The 23132-nt window shown below is 32.8% G+C and overlaps 1 protein-coding gene across 4 annotated transcripts in view; it reads right to left on the bottom strand.

Moving 5' to 3' along the window:
- Window positions 1-23132, bottom strand: part of ARAP2 (ArfGAP with RhoGAP domain, ankyrin repeat and PH domain 2) — a 119836-nt gene that overhangs the window by 26713 nt on the left and 69991 nt on the right. For all 4 annotated transcript variants that reach the window (XM_010710307.4, XM_010710306.4, XM_010710308.4 and 1 more), the window contains exons 18-26: window positions 21947-22145; window positions 20414-20477; window positions 14558-14721; window positions 12380-12592; window positions 10592-10697; window positions 9261-9408; window positions 8394-8462; window positions 3105-3179; window positions 1899-2016 (exon numbers count right to left, since the gene is read on the bottom strand). In XM_010710307.4, coding sequence (XP_010708609.1) covers window positions 1899-2016; window positions 3105-3179; window positions 8394-8462; window positions 9261-9408; window positions 10592-10697; window positions 12380-12592; window positions 14558-14721; window positions 20414-20477; window positions 21947-22145 — 1156 coding nt within the window. The remainder of the gene's footprint in view (window positions 1-1898; window positions 2017-3104; window positions 3180-8393; window positions 8463-9260; window positions 9409-10591; window positions 10698-12379; window positions 12593-14557; window positions 14722-20413; window positions 20478-21946; window positions 22146-23132) is intronic.

The following is a 23132-nucleotide window of genomic DNA, read 5'->3' as shown; positions in this document are numbered from 1 at the left end:
ATACTGCAATTTCAGTATTTTGAACAGCAAGCAGTCAACACATGCATCCAATTAACCTTTTACTTAGGTCATCATAAGCTAGCAAATATCCCAAACAAGTCATTTTAGTCCTAAATTGCAATAAATATCAGGCGAAAATTACTTTTTAGAAAATACAAGAATCTAATTTCCTTGAATTCTCAGGGTTCATATCCAGGGCAGCGTATCTTAAAAGACATTTCAGGAAAACTAAAGTAAAGTAACTTTCAGGAAACTTCAGGATTGAGTGAAACAAACCAAATATCACCATGTACCAGACAGGTACCAGATCACGGCAGGAATTCTCACAGAAATTCATTTTCTGCTTGTAAGACACTATGGTAATTGATGTACATTTGAGTAAAATACATTTGAATAAAATAATAATACATTTTAGTAAAATAAGTAAAATAAGTAAAATATTGTTTCTATCTTGTCATGTCAAAAATTCAAAATACTTGTAAATGCATTTGATTATGTAACTCTCAATTAATTGATCAATGTCACAAGAGAAACTTGAAGTAGGAAAGATTTATTGTTTTAGTTATTCAGTGCCACATTTGAATCAAAGACTGCAAGGAGCTATCTTTCTCTGTTAATTCATTTCTTTTTCAGTCTTTTGAAAATCTGGTAGGTTCAGCTATAGAACCTGAATCAGCGCCTCTTACTACTGGCATTATTTTTTCAACTTTATTTCATTTTTCCTGTCATGATACGTAGATTCTGCCACAAAGGGATCCATGCAGTAGACATTTCATCAACAATCCACACAAAATCTAGGCTAGTGGGATATGCTGAATTAGGGCTTTAATGAGTTTGCTATACGTTTTGTTTCATTTTTAGTATTTAGTATTGGTCATTTTCTACTTTGCTTCATAAATCTTTTTTATTTCAGTTATTTCACTAACATCTTGCCAACACTGACAGTCCTATATACCACCTACAGAGTCTCTCTGTAAGCCTAATATTGCCAATCTTGAGAAGATATTAGCTTAGAATATTTTTTTAGGCTACATGAAAATACTGATTGCTACATGCAAATACCTCAAGAATCTACCAAAAGGTTTGTCTGTTGTACTACCTTATAGCTTCTCTTGGTCATTTGCTTATAAGTGTTATACAGCAAGTTTAAGAAAATAAAACTCCCTTTTGAATTATTTTTCATTACTCAGTTAAAATAAATAAGATTTCTAGGGGTCTCTTAGGAATCACAAGGACACTTGCAAAGATAATAGGTGCTAGCATTCTTTGTCAGTTGACACCCACATATATGAATAATTAAATGAACCCTGTGTTACAAGTCTACATAGCACACCACAAGACTGTAAGATGCAAGGAGGTGCCAGGATCATTCAGTTGAAAAAAAACTGGAGAATACATTTTCATTCCCATTATTGACACTGCCAAGGTCAAGACTGAGCGCATCAAGAATATTATAATCTCTTTAGATTTACTAGTAAGTAGATATGAAGGTAAAGAACAACAAAAGTACTCAATCTACCTTTGCTTTTTCTATTTTTCTAAATTTTTCTGAACTTGAAAATAGCTATCTCCATTGCAGAAATAGATTAGTCCACAGTCCACTTCTGAAGCATGGAAATAATACTAAAAGCAACTTAGTGTAAAGTGCTAATAGAAGTTGATTTTTGCTAAAAGCATATTTCTGTCTCTCGGGTACATACACATTTTTTAAATCAGATGACATTAGTGAGAATTCATTAGAATAAGATGCCTTAATAATAACAGAAAAATTTTTAGCTTGCTATTTGAAGATAATCTCTAATAAAATAAATATATCTAATTATAAAAAAGTTAATAACTCTTTAACCTTTTGATTATATCTTGAAAAGTAATAATAATTTAGTGAATACATCACTAACCTAGTTCTCCATTTTCAAGTACTTCAAAAGTGGCCCAGATATCATCTTTGTTGGGAGTAATGTTTTTTATTCCTAAAATATCATTAGTTAATTCTTCTGCTTCTGTCAAAGGTGATACCTGTAACACAAATTAAGTCAATTTACAATGCATTAAAATTACCATTTTCTGAGTTTTCCCCTCAAATTTTCCTCAAAATTTGCTGAAGAAAAAAAAAAAAAACATACACAGAATTGGAAATTCATGCTATTTTCTGATTACAGAATGCCTTCTATATTTTGTACCATGTAACTGGTATCATTTTCATCACTTTAAAGTCATTTTCTCCACCCTTCAAAAATTTTAAAAAAAAAAAAAAAAAACCAGCAACAACATACCTAGGGTATTTTTTTCCTATGTATGGAACAAATGGAAATAAAGGGTAGTAAAAAAAATTATTAAAATTATGTTAGTAATGAATTAAAAAAAAAAAAAACAAAATCCACAAAAATGCGGCCCTTTGATGTATGTGCATACATAAATGTTGTACATATATATGTCATGTAGTATATACATATACATTTGAGAATCATGTGCTGAACAAAATGGAAATAAAAAGTGAAAATTTAGCAGCAGTTTGAAGGGCAAGGAAAGATATTGCCCTACTTTCATTTAACCATATCTATCAGCATCCAAACAATAGAGTACTACTAAATGGACAAGAGTGCATTTAAAATATGCTGTAAAACACCAGACTGAAAAAATCTCAATTATATTAAGTAGTAAGCTTTGGTTTCTCAGCACTCTAGCAAGATAGTCACCAGCAAAAACAAACAAACAAAACAACTATACAAACAAAAACACCCATCAGGATGGTAATTTAAATGGTCTTTTAGTACTGAATAACACCAGTATTTACTGCATACTTGTTAATTTTCTTCTCACAGCTCTAAGCCTGCAGCACCGAATTTATACCACTGTATACTCCAGTAAAACCACAGGAAAATATGTCTGCTCTAAAGCTGTATTATAACATTTTCTTTAAAATGCTTAATAAGTCTTAAGAAAATTTAGGCAACACATTAAATAAAAAAAGAACTTAACTATCACTTAAAAGAACAGTGATAGATATAAATTCATACATTTTTAATGCAACTATATACGCATGTACGAAAATAAATTTTGAAGTATGAGAAAGTGTTTGGTAAAAATCACCTTTATACACTCACCCTGATTATAATACTACAGTCTGGCTCCTTTCTTTCTACATAAACTTCGATCAGGAGGTCTCCAGCCTGGGAAACCTAAAATAATGCATAGTGACAAAAAAAAATTCAGAACATAAATATTCAATATTCTTTTAAATTGGGAAAGCGCACTGATTACTTAGAAGATGTTCTAGCAGGTATTGAATGTAAGCCTTTCCCAAACCCTTATCTATAAAAGACTCCCAAAGCTGAGTCTTTTTCTGAGGAAAAATCTGTACTACATTCATTAGTGAAATGAAAGAAATGAAAGAATCTGGGAAAATATTTCTCAGATTCAAAGGAAAAATCCAAACCCCAACTAAACCCAATGTAATCATATTTAAAAGCAAATTTTAACCAGGCTCACTTCATTACCAAAACAGATAAACAGAACTTAAGACCATGGATAAGGATGGGAAGTTGTCCCAAAATAAAATGAATCTGTAAAAATGAGAAGAAAAATTACTAATACCAGAATATTCCATTCCTAAACCCATTTGCACAAATTCAGATGATCAGAACTCATTACTGTGAAGTCTACAGTTATTAATTACAACGAATACATGTCATTACGTACTTAAAAAGGGGAATCAAAATACATGTTCTTAGTATCAATCTCCATTAAAGTTCTCTCTTTAAATTTGTTGGACCAAACATCCAAACTTCTACGTTAAGCAGACTATATGCAATAATTAGATGACAACAAGTGTATGACATAACATACAATAGTTTAATATACTCAATAGCAACAAATTCAATTAAAGAATGCTTAATAAACATGAATCTTACAAAGAAATAGAGAAGTCAAAATTCAGCATTTTACAATTAAGGAGGAAAAAGCTGATTTATTAAAGAAATTCAGTATTTTCTCGTTACCAGGTTGCTCATCTATGGCAATAAGACTACCCTCTTGGATGAGAAATTAATTTTCTGTAGTTAAAAATGTCTAGCTCTTTGCCTGCTCATGTTCCCTTGCAATATAATCATAAGTACCCCTTCAAAAGACTGTAATTAATCCCAGTACTAAAAATACTTTCAAAAAAAATGATGATGATCAGAGCACGGGAAGAAAAACCAAGGTAGCTAATAGAGCGTTTCAGCAAGCATATCATTTTACTAATATTACCAATATAATGTTAATTTGATCATTAATTCTTTAAGAATACCAATTTGTGTGAATTCTGAGAAGAGTATTCATAGCAAAGTTGAAGATAAAGCCTAAGAAAAACAAAATCTGCATCATATACTGAATAAGTTATGGAGAAAACAATAAAAACAGGTAGGCTTTTTATATATTTTGACTAATTCAGAGAAGATACATTTCCACAGAAAAATAAATGGCATCACTCAATTTTAAAGAACATTAACATTATGGAAAATGGTGACTTTAAAGTTAGTTTAGCTCCTGCAAACAGAAAACTAATGGAAACATTTGTGACAGAAAAAAAACATTAAAAAGCTACTTTGAAGAAAGCTTTTTAATTATAGAGGCACAGACTCAAAAAAAGCTCATTTAGTTTTAAAATTTGCTTTTCAGATGGCATTACAGAAAAAAGGTTGAAAAAAGAATGAAGTTGACATTTGATTTCCACTGTGCTCATGTAAACAACCATATGGAGAGAAAATGTACTGTAAATTACAGCTGCAAACAGACACAGCTGGCCTAAGAATATGGTGGACAGAAAATGAAGAGCAGCTCATGAAGTACCACCTAGAATGCAGTGACAGAACTTTCAGGCCTTCAGCAGAAATTTGGTTCAGTCATTCTCTGAACACTGTATCACCAGCCCGGAGATAATTCTATTGTAGAAACCAATATAATCAAATATATTAAGTATTTGCATCACTGATTTTTCCTGCAAACGTAAATACATTCAGATGTAATAATGCCAGACAATCAAATGTTTAATGGAAGGGATTCTCACACTGAATTAAGTATAATTACTTGAAGTTTGAGCTGTCAACCACCCACATTGTTAAATTACTGTCTGCAACAAGACATCAGTTTTAACAGTAGCTGGATGTCTGTACTTCAAAGTTTACCGAAAGGTAGCTTTACTGCATGAGCCTGAAATCCAGCTTGCACACTACATGACCTCCACACTACATGACCTCCACATGCAAGCCCTGCAGAGCCTAGAGTACTGCTCACAGGTTATAAGATGACAGTTAATGACTAAGAGGAATAAAGCAGCTGAGAACTGAGTATGTTTCAGTATATTCCTTCCTTTCACTGAAATAATAAAAGATATCTGTAAGATCACTCCAACTAGCCATTCTATTCCAAAGATTTTTATCCTGTTTCTTATCTGTGTGACAAGTACAGTCCATCACACAACTGGTTGGGTCTGGCTATTCTTAAAGCACTGATGAAGATACTGGATACTAAGTACTCTTCTTTTAAACAGCAGAGGTTTAAAATATTGTATGGCCAAGCCTGGAAAAAAAGTCCAATGTAGGCATGCATATAATTTAGTCTTCTGAAATTATGACATTTATTACAGAAGTCATAAATGTAAAATATAGCAAAGAAGAAGGTCAAGCTTTTTGAGAAGCACTTAGCAGCAAGTTTGCTACTTAGGATTTCAGAAGAGCAGACTTTGAACTCTGCAGGGAGCTGCTTGGCAGGATGACATTGGAGAAAGACCTGGAGAGAAGAGGGGTCCAAGAAAGCTGGTTGGTATTCAAGGAGCATCTCCTCCAAGCCCAGAAGCAATGTGTCCCGAGAAAAAAGAAGGCAGGCAAGAATGCCAGGAGGTGTCCGTGGATCAACAAGGAGTTCCTGGTTCAAACTGGAATCAGCATCCACCCAGCGAAAATGTGGATGCTGATGACTAGAGTCTATAGAATATGTGGGTCTGCAGCTGAATGGAGAAAGAGAACTCATGACAGATAACATGGAAGAGGCCAGAGTACACAATAACTTCTTTGCCTCTATCGCTCCAGCCCTCAGGATTCCCACACCCTTAAGTCCACAGAAAAAGTCTGGAGGAAGAGTTTCTCCTAGTAAAGGAGGCCTGGGTTAAAGATGACTAATTGTGACTATACACAATCCTAGGCAACTTGACTCAGTGACATTGAGCAAGGGGGGGTTAGACTAGATGATCTCAAGCATTCTCTTACAACCTAGATGATACTGTGATGAGGTAGAAGATTTTGTTTGAATAGGATTTGTTTCATTTTTAAGGTTGAAGTGATACCATTATATTTTGATATAGAGTTTAAAGCTTAGCATAGTATTTATTATGAGAATCAAGACTGAGTTGTTTGTTTTTAACACAGTAGGTCTAGCTACCAATTCAGAAAGCTGATTATTAACAGTAGAGACTTTTCTAGAGCAAAATAAGTACAGTTAAAATCTTGATTCTATCTTTCTATAACTTTGCCTCTCATCAATCTGAACATTTGCAGGAAAACCAAACAGGTTCATTTATTCATGGAGGTTCTAATTTGATTTTACAGTTTAAAATTAAGACGAGGTTTTCAGGCGCCTGATGTTTTTTTAATAAAAACTATACCAATTTTAGAAAGCCTAGAGTTACATCTTATAAATAAAATAAAAAAATACGACAAAGCAAGCCTATTTTTGCTCATCAGGTAGCCTTCCAAATGCAACACAGCTCCCTCATAAAAGTCCAAAACAAAACCACTTAATATGGTTCTTCTCTATATTCCTCAGGTTTGGACAAACCATCTACCTAGAAGTTGGTAAAAAAATTGCTCATAACTTCAACCTCCCTTAAGTTTCTTTTATCTTCATAACAAATTACAATGTTTTCACTGCCCCTCATGTATTCACAAAACTTCTCTCAGGTCTCCAAATTATAAACATTTTACGACTAAAGCTTCCCAGAGCAGCTGAGAAAACATAAATTGTGTAAAAAAAATCTGTAACAAGAATTTCTTGGTTCTAAAGACTAAGAAAAGAATGCATTTAAAAGTCTGTGCAAACCTTAAGCTTCAAGATTTTATTCTCAAATCTCAAGGAAGGTTCTTTTCATGGGACCCAGAATTAACAAGTTTCATTAAAGATACTTCAACATCTACAGGATGTTCTTGGCATTACCGAGGCAGATGCTTTCATTCTGCAACAGATACTAGTAACAAAATCAAAACTGTTTCCCAGTGACTTAAACATTTGTCATCAGCCATCAAAGGCATTTTACACACACATTGTCAGTAGGCCATTATCAGAATGCTTAACGGCACTCTGTCCCAGACAAGAAGGAAAAAAGGTAAAAATAGACTCAAGGTAGAAAGCATCAAACATGTTATTTCAGTGTGTTTTTGCAAGACCCTTTTTTTTTTTTTTTTTTTTTTTTAATTAATGGCTACAAAGTACCACAAAACTTACTAGAAAGGAGAAGACAGCCTTCAAAGAAAACATTATAAATCTTTTCTCCTGTCAACTTTCCATTTATTTCTAAAGGCTGATAAGCTCCAACATTACGGAAAGATTCTCCTCCACTAGTTTACATTTTATAAGAAGCTTCTAAGTGTCCTATGCTTGCTTCCCTTGACCTTTCTTGATTCATTTACCTTGGTCATGTTTGTCTAACTTATCAGTTTTTGGTTTAATGAGGACTGCACACACAAACTACTCTGACTGCTAAATATACTATCACTTTGCTGTTTCTTATCAACTCACAATTTATTCAAATCTAATTACAGGTACAACTGAAAATGAAGATAATAGTAAGATCTCCCGTTTTCATATCCCATTTCCCAAAGTTCAGATTGACTAAGTAACCATGTTTGAATGCGTTTCCCCAGCCATATTTGTACTCCATATATGGGCTCCATATATGGACGTAAAAAAGGATATGGCAAATAATTCAAGTACTCTGAGCTTACAGGGATTGTTGCTCTCTAATGGAGAGAGACTATATGTACCAAAATGCCATGAAATAATAGAAGTATTAACATACAATTGAAAGTTTTTAATATGCATGTTTAAAATTGGTCTCCATTTTCATACTTAGACATTTTCATCATTTCTATCTACTATATGACGCACTAAAAAGCATGTAACAACCTGCAAGTTATGTTCTGGCCTGAACACTGGGATAATTGCAAAGCATGCTTTACAAAAACCATTCTACTTTATCAGTTCATGCCTCATTTTTATTTCCCTCAGTTCTGTAGTTAACAACATTAGTCACTATACAAACTTAGAAATTTACATTACATAAGTTGAAGTATAAAAATCTATAAACAACAAAACATTCTTTGTTAGAAGCATTTGCATTGCACTTAACTTTTGCCACTTACCTGAGTGTCCTTCCATCTGGTAATAAAACTATTCTCTATATCCATTTGTTTGATCTGGTCTTCATTTACCTGTTTAAGATTGAACATTTTTATTTAATTAATAATTACAAACTACCATAAAAAATTATAACATTAATTAGAAAACACTACAATATAATAAACTGATAAATGCAAGTAGAATATAAAATTAGATACTTATTATTAATGGCTAACACTTCTAGTAATCATGTTCCTATGGAAGCACTATGTAAAATTTTCTGTCCATCAGAAAGACTATTTCATTGATGGGATCATTACTATGAACTTTACCATATTAAAAGAAAGTGGGCTCCATGAAAAAATTGTCAAGCAGAATGGTACAGTGACAATCTAAGCCAAAATGGCTGAGACAAATTGCTGCTGAAAATCCATCTGGATTCAATGCTCATTCAAGGCCTAAGGAACCAAAATTTATTTCCGCTAAAATCCTTATTGCAAGCACAGCTCAAACACTAAAAACATAATTCTTCTATGCTTCAGTTCTGACTAATGTATAAAATCTGAATGGAAGTATTACTTTTAATAGTTACCATCTCAAAGTTTTCTTAAGATAGTCAGCAATCAGCAGCAGCAAGAGTGTGCACTATCCTAGGAAAAAATAGCTCACGGTATTTCTATAAATGCAGTCTTTCCTTCACAGGCTAAGATATTTCAGAAATAAAATTTAAAGCAAACATTGGACTACATCCACTGAATTAGAGTTCAATAGCACTGCAAATCTTTAGACAGTGTAACCAACACCAGATCATCTCTAACATTAAGGACATTTCTATATTTTAGCATATTTAACAGAAGAGCAATTAAGACACTTTATATAGTGATACCTACGTCAAAAAGTTGCACATAATTTTTAATTAGATCTTCAATTACATTGACTTCTTCACTAGTCTGGCCTTTAGTTTGAAATAAGCAAGAAGAAAACACCAGGGCTAGATTGTGAGGGTTCATATGATTAATTTCAGAGCATTTCTGCACCCTGTTGAAGGAAAAAGGGAAAAAAATATATATTTAGATGATCCCATTATTGCTTTAGCTGTCCAGCTGGCCAGTGCTCCTCTCCTCTGGAGAATATAGAAAGCATTAAAAAAAAAAAAAAAAAAAAAAAAAAAAAAAAAAAAAAGCATGGAAAAGCCTAGTGTAATCTATTACATTTTTTATTTACCTGTTTATATTCCTTATCTTGCAGCTTATTATGGAAATATATGATACATATACTTTGTATCTGCACCTCGAGCAGTATCAAAATCATTTGTTACATTATTTATTTATGTATATCCTACAAACCTTAGAGCAACAAAAACATGGAAATAAATTAGGAATTCTTTAGTTTCTGTACATGCAGTGAAGTTCTCGGATCTATGTTTTCATACTGTAGTTTACATAAGATGTTCTCCTTTGTAAGCTAACAGAATTTTGCCTGTTTATAAAACTGTATACAAACTACTTTCAGAATATTTTAATCAGTATATTAACATCTGAACTGAATAAGCTTAGAAAAATCATTAACTACAATACTTAGTGTAATCCTTATCCTAGTAAAAGTACCAATCAATTTGGTAATTGTATAAATAGTTTTTAAATAACATCTACCCTGTAATTGCTCTGAGTACAGAAAAAAAAAAAAAAAAAGGTTTTCACATTTTCTACTCACAACACTTTACCAGGAATAATTTGAATATTCTCCATGATTATCACAGTTGCAATGTGAAGTAAAATGATTAAATGTTTGACCGATAGCTAAATTTGAAAATTGTCATTCCCAGTATGGACTGGAGAGAAGGACATTTCACCCCCAAAAAATCTTTCTATCTCAAGAAAAATTTGCAATACCTTCCTGGAAAACAAATAAACTAGGGTAAAAAAAAAAAAAAAAAAAAAAAGTTCATCTAAAGAAGCTCCATCAAAAATTGTCCTGCTTGGACTCAAATACTGACAGCCCCCTATCACTATAAGACATTTCCATCCTGTTGATATTTATAGTTACCTATTTCTAAAAATATAACCAAAGACACGTTATAAATTAAAGGTAATTAAATATTATTAATAATTACAAGATAAGCTCTGGATGCTTACTAGCTGATGAAGCGATCCACATTTTATTCATGGTGGCATTATGCATTCCAGGAATTTTTCTGCTACAGTGCATTATTTACATTTACCTGTAAAGATGTTCAATTAAAGCAGCCAAAGTTGCCTTATTGACTGGTGGAAGTGTACGAATAAAAGCTCCATACTTCATCACACGTTCCTTTTCATTTTGCATATCTAACAGAAAATAACAATTACTGAGCCTTAACAACTCGTACTAAAAATCATCAACAATTCTCATTAACTATGTCTGTATCATCTAGCTATTTAAAATTGTAATTTACTCAATCCCTTCTTTGTGAAGACAATACCAACAATTTATTAAGTGTCTGTTATTGCATGTTAGTTCAAAGAAAGAACATCAGCAATAAGAGACTGCATTCTGGGCTCATGAAAATCTTCACCAACAGAAAAGACCCACCATCACCATCGCCACAGTTGAAATGCACCATACTCTGCATAACAGCATTCAGATCCACTGTTTGGTCTCCACAAATGTTCAGTGAGTGTTGATGAGCGTCAAAGGATGCAATTTTTTGTGCATGAATAAACTAAATGACACACCTTTGCTTCATACATACGTCCATGTCAGACACCATATTGTCAGACTGCTCCTCTGCTGCCATCTGTCACACAGCAACAAAATGTAATGGAATAGTGGTGGGAAGGAACCTCTACTGCCATACCACCAACATCCACCTCTGGCATCATGGGCCAATATGATAAAGTAGGAGGCATTACATCAGCCCTTGTAAAATATATGCTTTCAAGAATATCCAGATCTGAAGAAAAAAATATCTTTTTGTCTGTTTTTGTTGTTGTTTTAAATTTGGAGAAATGTCTTCAGGTCCAAAGTAGTTTAAAGTTTTAAAAATAAAAGACTAATAAGAGGAGAGGAAAGGAGAAGGGCAGTAAATCAATTGTACAAAGCTGAACAGTGGCAAACAGGAATTCCAGTATTGTATCCAGTATCTGAGACACAGTCATATCCCTCTACCTTTGTGTCTGCCTCTCTGTGCTGAATATAGCACAGAGGCTATGGAGAATAATCCTGCTTGGGGCAATTGTTTAGTTGATGTAATATGATCTCTCTCTTTTTTTTTTTTTTTTTTTTTTTTTAACATTTTCTACTCTGCCCTTGCTTCTCTCGTGTTTCTGAAAAGAAAATCTGCAGAATTCCTTCAATCTCTTCCAGGTGATTGCTAATACTGTACAATAACTACTGAGCCGATCGTATTTACTGAGTAACTGGGGAAAAATACAAACAGTTTAAAGGTCATATACTCTGTTTTCCTAGGGGTTTCAATCTTCCCACAAGTACTGTCCAGGACACTTTTGTATAGAAGGACCGGATTTTCTTCTTTAGAAGATGGAGCAGAATTTTTAGCCCCATGCACAAATCTAGAAGTTAAATCAGTGTGACGCTGCTACGTACTTTCACAAAAGAGCTAACATCTAGACTGCTACAGATATGACTTTTTCTGATATCTAATGATAACAATATTATTATGAGTAAATAAATTAGTATTCCTTCCATTAATTTGTTCAAATAAGGTGAAAGATCAATATTTGGAGTTGAATTTCCCGAACTTATACTAGCTTATACTGGAGAAACCTCCATATGTTTGAAATTAAGCAAATTCATAAAGTAGTATCATTTTAATCATTCTTTTCAAAGACAAAGCTAGTCAAGCAACCAATGGGCCTATACTATTTCAATGCTGTAATGCAGAAAGTAATGCTCCACCTTGTTTTTTCATATGCATCTCTATGCATACAGTGCAAGTATTTAAACAAACTCTCATACTTGAGTATATGCAAACAACCTTTCTTACACTGAGTGTTATTTAATATATTACCTAATGCAGAAATCCAGAATGGATAGAGTTCCTTAGTGAGAATTGCATCATCTATTTGAGAAAGAAAGCTTTTCAATACATCAGTCACATCTTCAAGTCGATGTTTTCCAGCTCTCAGTTTAACACTCCTTGCATCTTTTTTAAAACTGTCCAGCAGTTCAGCCACATTGGACGAATTGCCATTCTTGAGGTATATATGCTTGCTACCTAAACCTAGGTAACAGAAATACAGGATAGAATATACAATAAATATCTGTAAAATTGCATATTCTTTTAGAAATTCCAGACCTTCTTACATGAAAAGTGCATCCAGCTGTCAAACAGATCACATTTCCTACTAGCATCTTTCAGACTTTTTGCATACTTGGTTAGAGAAAACACTAACGAGACTATATTTGGAAATATACATATCATAAAATTAATCAACCCTTGGGCCACAACTTCAGGAATGTTTTACATGCAGTTCAACTCCCCAGATCTCTTCAGTATTTCCCAAATCTATGGTCTGAAAAGACACAGTGCAGGAAAGAAGTTTCAATGTCTGATACTGGTTCTGCACAGTTATTAGTTACATTATTCGTTATCAGTACTCAAACTATTTTGTTCTCTTACTGATCTCAATATCAAAAAGCTCAAGATTACTAGAAACAATTACTATTTTTCTGATTTTCCTCAAGTCAAGGAAGACACTATGCAGCCACTAATAAATGGCTGAAAATATCAAAGCCAACTTAAAAAATTAAATTAAAAAAATCATAGTCTAAAACACAGCAGAGACTACCTTCAATTACTGCATATGAAAGTAGTCAAACTTTTTTTTTTTTTAGTACTTGTGGAAATTTTATGTGAATTGTGTTCCTCTATTTCTCTTTGTACAAGATTTCACTGTACTTCTCCACATTTCTTGAAAATCAGTATCTACAAAACGTTGCCTTCCTTATGTAGTTGTCAGAAAAAGTATTCTGTCAAAACCTATGAAATTATGTCCTGCAATTCACTTTTCTTGTGATGCCTACAAGCACTACCATTAGATATTGTCTTTGTGTTGCTACTGTCAGGAACAGCTGTTGGACCTGAGAGTGTCTGTCACGAGTAGGACATAACCAAATTCATAGCCTTCATTACAACAACAACAACAAAAAAAGCCACGTATGTCTACAAGTAACATATAGCTCTTTCAACTTCCAGGTGAATAGTATAACATCCAGTAACTTTGATCCTGGAAAAAAAAAAAATAATCTACACATAAATTAATACTTAATTAAAAAAAAAAAAATTAAGGTATTGTATTTTAATTTAGAACATGTATTAGCAATATTTCCAAGTTGAGAACACCTCTATCCTAGTTTAAACAACACTTCAGTGTGTGAAACAGTGTAGATTACACTTAGAAAAATTTATATTGCTAATGATGAAAAATAATTTAGCAAAAACATTATTTCTTAGTTTAAGCCAACAACTGTAACCCAGATACAACTATTTATGATAATGAAGTGTTGCCACATTTAAAATTTAGTCAGATTTCAATCAATGAAATATAAATTAGGCCTTCTCATATTGACAGAGGTTATAGACACATCTATCCTGAAGATAAATTTGTGCTGGGTTGATAGGTATTTAGCATTTCATAAGAGAACTGATTAATTTGCAGCAGTGAAAAGGACACAGGCATAATCTTAATATCATCTAATGCTATAGAAAATTACACTGGCAACATTTACTCAAGTAAACAGCAAGTCATTATACATCCCTGGGGTGCTATAAAAAATCAGCAGCCTTAAAACTGAATTTGGTTCCACAGTTAACATCAATTCCCTGGATTTGCTGATCAGTTCAAGTCATAGGTGTTCTTGCCTCACATAGATTGTTCTCAGGGCTGCAGAGTTCTGCATTGAGGCATGAGAGACAAAGACTAATCTATAACAAGCAAATAAGTCAATTTTAAAAATATTGTGGTGGGCATGTAGGGGATTTCTGTAGTTGTACTTCCATGCACTTTTTATTCTCAGACACATGGCACTGTACTTTACCACCACATCAACGAGTGGTGGGGCTAACAATAGATATGATTTTATATTGAGTAATATATATAAACTCATTCAGAAATAAGTTCTGAAAGTGTAGTGATTTAACTATTATACAAACTATCTTAGGTTGAACAAAACATACTGTACTTACCATACTGTGTAACAAATGCTATACAGCTGTTCACGATAATAGGAACATCATTTTTGCTGAGCTGCTGATCTTGCAACGCATTACCATCTGTACCCGCTGCTTTTTCAATTGCAGTATACCAGACTATGAAATCCAGCTTTGTATGGCCATGAATGTACAGTGTTCTGGAAAGTTTAAAAATATTTCGAATGCACAAAAGAAAGAAAAATATGGGGTTATTCTACTACAACAGCATAGCAGTTGTCCAAAGAAATAGCTGGAATAAGACATTAAGGCACCTTCTACAACACAGGATTGTGGTGGTGGCCTGTTAACAGCACCTTTTCTTCCAAGCTCATTTGTGCTAACAATGTCACAATAAACAAACAAGGATCCACAAACAGATCTGTCAGACCTTTGAAAGGGCCTGACCAACATTATTATTCCTCCTCAGTCTTTCTCCTACACCCTGCATTCATATGCCCAAGTCACAGCTAAGCAGGAAATAAAAGACTCACAGACTTCTTTTCTACTTTCCACCCTGCTTCTCTATACAGTGTAGAAGACATATACTGAACTTCCTTCTTTCACCTGGATCAAAAGAATCATCCCTGGGAAATTATACATTTAAGTAAGGAACATATATAAAGTAACTGAAAGTTAAAGTATACTAACACAACTGTTTAATTGCTTGTTTATCTCAAAGCATGGTCCTGTTCTGATTTTCTTATTTAAATAATTTTACTTGGGTAAGCACGTTCTTTTTGTTTGTTTGTTTTTGTTTGTTTTTGTTTTGTTTTATTTGTTTTGTTTTAGTTTTGCTTTTGTTTTTTTAAACCATTGTCAGAATAGCTTTTGAGGAAAGCTACAGAGCTGAATAGTTGAAGAGTGTATGCTAGCCTATATGCACGCATAAAACAAACAATTGTTTTAAGTTAGCCTAGCAATCTTTTCTATCTACATACTCTTCATCTATCACTAAGTAAATCTACATTTTCTTTAAGATTAATATATTTTCTAATTAGGAAAATTTTAAATGTTCTTCTGAAATTCATTAATACTACTTTCCTCAAAGTACAAACAAATACTATTTTTCATTACCTGGGAAAACACTTTTTTATATAATAGTGAAAGATTTTTTTTTTTTTTTTGTCTGAATCTTTTTATTTTGCATATTCATTTTAGCTTTATTGTCTTGACAGGAAGTTAGGATGCAAAGTACAAATTCGGACCCAAGATCTGAAGTGTTCTCAGGATCCATCATAGCAATTTCACTATTTAGCCGCACAGGAAGATATACTGAAATATTTTGGCTTCTTGAAGACTCCTTTTAAAAAATCTCCACTTCTTGACAGTGAAAGTCATATTAACCACACATATCTGGATAGAAGAAACACTCAGACTGTTTTCCATTGAGAAAAATCAGTTATTTACATAAAGCTCTCAAACTTCTACAGTAGAATGAGTGTGTTTGATTCAATACATACAAACATTTTCTGAAGATCTGTCAGAATGGATATCCTACATAAGCAGTTCTCAAGCATCAGCTTCCAAAAAATCACATGACCCTGACATATTTTATTATTGCTATTACCATACACAGAGGAAATTAAACATCTTAAGTAGAAACAGAATCTGCCAATCAATTTTACAATATTTCTTTGGTACTATTATTCACAGATCAGTAGAGGTTAAGACACTGAATAAGAGACATGTTGCTTCTCAACACAAGGCATGCATGTATATTACAGTCTTTTTTCCCACCTCAGCAGAACAGGTGGATTCACATTACAGTATTATGCAAAAAGAGAAAGTCAAGCCTCAAAATAATACTTTCTGTAATGTAAGGAATTATGAAAAGGAAGTAGTGAAAATAATGTTTCTTCTAAATAAAAAGTGGGCAGCTCAGCTGTATATCAATAAGTAGTATACTGAACTTTAATGCTAACCTAGGCATATCTATGCTTTCAAGAAGTGATAAGAAAGTCTAAATCACATGCCTGTCAATCCACCTTCATGATATATGAATTACCTAAACTACAAGAAAAAGAATATCCTGATTTCTATGGATCTTCCTATCTTCTACTCAATAAATCACAAAAAAATCAAAATTATTAGACATACCAAATGATTATGCTGTCATTGTTTTCTAAAATTTGAAAAGGTATCAACTTAAATAATGGACAAAGAGGTTTCTTAATAATTTTCAAAGAAAAGGCAATGTATTTTTAGCTAGCAGTTCTATATTCATGAACTAGAGATTCCTTGTAAAAAAGTATAACTTTGGATGATACTGCTAGTACTGCAGAATTTAGGTTGTTCAAAGAAGGCAACATGTCAGAATGAAATCTAAAATATGGTTTGCCATTCCTAGGAAGAAATCAAGATTACTTAATTATGAAAGCAGAACACATGAGAAGGTGAATGACCATCTTATTATGGCATCAGAAATCAGCATCGTAAGAAGTCAAGATTTCCAGCTGAGCTGGAGGTAGTTCTAAAAGGCTTGAGAATATGTTCTCAGAGCAGAGCGCAATAAAATTTCAGTGGATATCATAACAAGGATTGTGTTCCTGCTTTATTTAACTTTAATAAAGACATCAAAATGCAAACAAAACATCTTAGAGATTTGAAACAATTCCAGAATTCTATAAAAATCTAGGATTATTGTGAAAATTTAGGAAACACACTATCTCAAATATCTTATAAAAAAATTAAAAAAAAATTAAAAAAAAAGCCAGTTTTGGTATTTTGAAAGTGTGTCTGATTTAGCCTTTCATGATATTACTTGGCAATGTACAATGGTACAATATGATTACCCTCTCTTACTTTTAAGTTAGTAGTCTTCTATCACTGAACGTGACAAATATGATCTTGCCATTTATTTTCAAAGTAAAAATCAGAGGAGAAAAGGATCAAAAGAAGGGAAAGCAATTGAATTCACACTTCAGAATTCAGAAAAATCTTGTGTATTGTCTCACTGTATCCTTTCTGAACTCTAGTATTTTACACAAGCTGGAAAGTATTATACATCTTGCCTTTCCAAATCACTGTAAACTGCCTTTGAGTACTTATGGATCAGATAAACATTCAGTTTACGTACCCCATGAATTTAACAGAAGCATAAATTTACTAAGTATTTAGAAGTCCAGAATTAATTGGATTTATTACATTATAATTATTTCAGCAGTAGGAGCTGAAGTTTTTATGATTCTGTAGCTGTTTATTTTTGTAAGCAATCACTCATTAATAAGAAGTCTGTTTAAAACAACTTAAATAATCCTTATACCCACAGCAATCTAAAAGAAAATTATCTAAGAAAAAAGTGTATGATACATCTAATATATGATCTTCCCTAATTAATCAAATCCAATGACTGTATTTGGTGTCCTGAGGAAGGGGAGGGTATGAGTATGTTTAATATAAGGGAAGTTAGACAGAGAAGTCAGTAACAAAACAACACAAGCATAGTATGAACTTCAGCAGGAAAATTCTCAAGGCATTTTCATAATTTCTTCTGATAAAATTTAGTAAGACATGGTAGGACATAGACAACATTTAATTCTATACATAAAAAAAAGATGTTGCAAGGTTTCCTGAGTGGTATTTATTTATTTTTGAACTTTCCTTACATCTGGAATAAGTCTTATTCATTTACTTCATATTCTTTGCATAATGATTTTTGAGATTATATCACTAATCCTAGATTTAAGTGACTAATAAATCAATGTGAAAGTTGCCAGTAGCATGGTACAAAATTTATCACTTGAAGAGAGCCTACCTAATAAAAACAAATGAGACAAGTACTGATATAAAATAACAGACAGAAAAGGAAAACCTAGGAACTCTGATACATCATTTAGATGACACTGACTTCCTCTCAGAGATATTAATTTCCCTAGCATTTGAAAGGGAAAAAGGAATATTGCTGGTTTTGTTTCCATATATAAAAATTGAGTCTGAAGATAAAAGTGATTTTATATTTAGTCATTTCCCACCAACATAAGTTAATTTCTTATCACTATAAGATGAACTATCATACAGCTGTGATAAACACTTGGATATTTTGGAATCACATCCTGACTAAGAATCATTGTTCCAAAGCTCATTCATCCATATGGCTTTTAATGCTTAAGATAATGCAAAAGTTATGCCTTTTTTTTTTTTTATGGCAGACTTCAGTGAAGACGACTTCAAAATATTTATGGTTATCATACTTCAGCTAGTACTCGTCTTAAAATTATTTTTAGATAGTTCATAATTTCCATTGAACTACTAAAGCAGTTCTGGGAAAACCTATTCCTATAACCTATCACTTCTTAGTGAAAAGATTATGGTAAAAGAAATAATAAAACCTGACTTGGAGCTGGCAGTTTTGCACTGATATCTATGAAATCAGGTGCATTGCCTGTATACATCTGTTGGACTGTACCTTGGGCACTGGATATCTCCTGTTCCTTACTTGGTTTGTAGAGCATACTTAATGCTGAATCTTTCAAAATGCTTATTGGAGAGAAAAAACACAACTAAGAAAAACTGGTTTTTATCTTTTACCTGTTTATGATCTACATCAACTGACTAAAATCTAGAATGTAAATATTATCTTAGGAAGAGTTAAAATTTATTGAAATAAAACAAGATACAACAACATTCTCCAACAGTTTTCTGTCATTCTAAATAGATTTCAAAGGCATCTGCTGTTTATGTTTCCTCAACAGAGAGGCAAGAAATCTTCTTTATTAACCTATTATCAGCTACTCAGAAGTCTGTGTAAGAACTGGTGCAGTGTTTACACAGATGTTTGCTCAATAATCCATCACTGAAATTTAAATGAATCTATTACAAAATAATTATTATTTTCAATAATTTTACTTTCAACTTTAAATCACTAAACACATGAGGCAAAAAAAATGGTATTTTACTTTAAGTTTCAACATCCTGTTTCACTACATTTGATAACCATCTCAGCAAAATTCTAACACCAACATGGAAGGAGAGAGATCATGTTTAATCCTCAAGTATGCTTTTTTTTCTTTTTTTTTTTTTAAGCTAATGTGCTGCTGAGATCAGGCATTACAATAATGTTAACCGGGGGACACATATACCCTGCTGATCTTGATCTACACAGATTTTGATACAGAATTGTGGGACATAGGAGTGATAAAATGAGATGTGATGAATTGTCCAGAGTTACTCTTCACAAGTGTTCTAGAAGTATTCTTCCTGAATACACTGAAAGAAATTAGATCCTTTTGAAGAAAGTTATTGGCAGATTAATCTGACTGGGAATCATTTTCTCAGTGGAAAAACTGCATTTAATTAAGCGATCCACTTTTAGCTTAGATAGTTTTCAATGTATCACTAGTAATAACTGAAGCTCTTTTCTTAACTAGTCATAGTTAAATGCACACATAATTATCCTAAAGCTCCCATCTTTTGTAGGGTCTGTTTTTTTCCTGGCATCAGAATATAATCAATCTTTATCAAATATCATTGTATACTGTGCACTTTGGAATAAAGCACTCTGGCAAAACATGTTACCCACACAAATTAAACCATCACACAAATAAGATTCTTTTCAACTTTTAGGCAAAATACATCCCAACATGTCAGCTTAAAAAAATAACACACACAAAAAGTCTATTTTCCAGATAATTGATATTATAATATGTTGGTTTTATGGTAAAACTACCATGTGTTGTGTTCCCTGACATGAACATGAAATGTAGTTAATGCACAGAGTCTTACCATCCTTTAAAAATCTTCAAATTCACTCATTCTAGCAACCACAAGTGAAGAAAACTCCGTGACTGATTAGCAAGAATTCTAAAATATTGGTTAAAAATATGTAGATCAAAGCTACTTTGGGGACCTTACCTTCCTTTTTCAACAAGCAGCAGGACATCTATTTTTTCTCCATTTTGCATCACGCTACTGATTGCTGAAAACAAATTACACATTCATATGATATACAAATAAAATATATAGACAACAACAGATATGCTTTCAGAATTATCTTCAGTGACAGAAGGTGCATAAAATACTTAAACGCATCAAATATAAAATGCTGCTTGATAACCAGAACAAAATTCCACAAAAAAAACCACAATACAATGAAGTTTACAAGAACAATAGAGAAAGCAATTAAAACAGGTTAAGATGGACTTTCTAAATGTGAAAACATCTACATTGAAATTAAATTTGTCGAGACAAATTTTCTGGGATGTGATTCAAAAGAAAACTGGATTTTTAAACCCATTAATTTATTTGCATATTTATAGATATTTATAATAAAATATCTTAGAGGAAATTCAAGTACACTGTGAAGTTCACTGCCACTCTTTTTTACATTGTTTTATGCTATTTCTGTTTAAAAACAAACAAACAAAAACAATTACATCCAAGCATTGTAAAAAGACCTACATTAACCATAATAGAAATAACATCTGGGTAGTTTTCAAAAACAGAGCTCATAAAGCTGTACCATACACTATGCTGTACTGAACTATACTGCCTAAACTTTTAATTCCAAATCAAGATAAAAATATTCATAAATTTTAAAAGATATATAGAGTTACAAGAGTATTCCTGATTAAAAACCACCCTTGTGGCATTATTAATAGTAAATGTAAGATGGCAGTAAATCAACTATAGAACACCCAATGACATTTAGGAAATATCTGGTAAAAACAGTCCATAGTCTCACAGCATTTTCAAAGAGCACCATCAGTAAAAAGCTATATTACCTCCCTTGTCTATGTTACTTCATCATAAAATCTCAGTTTTAGTTTCCTTTATAATATAGCAAGTAGCATTACCTTTCTCAATATAAAAACAAGTAGGGCAGATACGCTTAAACAAGATTCAAAAGATTACAGATACTGATACAAAAAGACCATTTGTGTAAGTATTCTTATCTATTCCACATCATGATATGGAGAAAGGAATATTTTTAGTATCAGAAAAAAATCTATTAGTCTGTGAAACATTTCTCCTAGAGAATTATAATTTTTTCCAGTACATTTGAGTATTTTAAACTAGGCCTGTCAATCATCTCAAGAACATGTTCTGCTGTTAGCATTTCTGCAGTGTCAAAAATATGAGGCAATAATCCCAAAAGGTCATATATTATTATTCAATTCTGTACCATTGTAAGAAAGACAATGCTGCAACTGGAACAAAACTTGTCCTCATTCATTAGGAAGCTGTAGAAGTCTACACTAAGTAGGGGAAAACATAATCAAGACAGAGCATGATTTACACCATATTTAGACAGGAGTTCAGAGAGCATCTAGCTCATGCAAAGGGATGGTCGGTGAGATCAGCGGTGTTTGCAATTTTAAAATGTAATGGCTATGCCCTTCACAGTAGAGTATTTCCTGCATTCTGGATGATAACCAAAATTCTTACTTAGTTCTTGTAGCCTCCTTAGATATATGGAATCTTCTTGAGCATTCTCCATTTCAAGACAAAAATGAAGGCTTGACTTTTCTATAGCAAACCAGCCTTTTCTCCATTGATCCAGGTTATGGCAATCTTTGTAGTACAGCTGGCCAATCAGGTCACAGTCCCTCTCTAATAAGCATTCAGCTACAGGGGGAACAAAATGCTAGCAAACAAGACAGGGTGAGTTAGATTTAGAAAAACAACCTCTTCCCCTAAAAAAAAAAATCAAACCGATATTGCAAACCTGTAAGGTTAAAAGACGAAAGCTGCAAAAAAAACCAAACTTATCAGATTTATCACTCAAATCTATATACACATTAAATTTAAGTTTTAACATGAAGTATAGCAGATTTTTCTCTGTTCACACTACACAATCCAAATATTTTTTGTTTTCAAACTGCAACTGTTTTAACAGTTATAGTTAATGTGCCCGTAATGTGCTGGTAATGTGCTCGTTAGCATTCGGTGCTATATCACATACAGTGTTGCTTTGTGAGTTGTGTTTCAGAAAACAAAAGAACAGAATTGCAACTATGAATAACTTAAATAATTTCATACAGTACCTGTCATAATAGAAAACCATTAACGTATTTTTAAGGTCAATATTAAAATGTTGTTTCAATTCTTTTTTTCATTCTATTGTACTATCTTGTTTCAAACGTTAAATCACAGAAGTATTCTTTCCTGTTTCACAGGAAACTGTTACACGTGAGATAAAGCAGTATTACACAGAAGTGCAGGGACTGGAAGGGACCTCGAATGATCATCAAGGTCAACACCTCTACTAAAGCAGGTACCTTACAATAGATTGCACAGATAGGTTTCCAGATGGGTCTTGAATACCTCCTTAGAAGGATATTCCATAACCTCTCTGGGCAACCTGTTCCAGAGCTCCATCACCCTTGCTGTAAAGAAGGTCTTCCACATATTAGTACGGAACTTTCTATGCTCAAGTTTTAGGTCATTACTCCTTGCCCTATCTCTACCCATCATTGAGAAGATCCTGACCTCATCCATTTTGCCTTTCATCTCCCTTCAGATATAACGTTTATCAGATCCCATCTCAGCCTTCTATTCTCCAGGCTGAACAGACAGAGGTTAATCAGCCTTTCGTCAGACAGGAGGATGCTCCAGGCCCTTTATAATCTCC

This window comes from Meleagris gallopavo, chromosome 4 (assembly GCF_905368555.1).
Source record: "Meleagris gallopavo chromosome 4, MGAL_WU_HG_1.1, whole genome shotgun sequence".
Taxonomy (NCBI): domain Eukaryota; kingdom Metazoa; phylum Chordata; class Aves; order Galliformes; family Phasianidae; genus Meleagris; species Meleagris gallopavo.
Note: the sequence above shows the minus strand (reverse complement) of the source record. Positions and strands in the feature narration are given on the sequence as shown.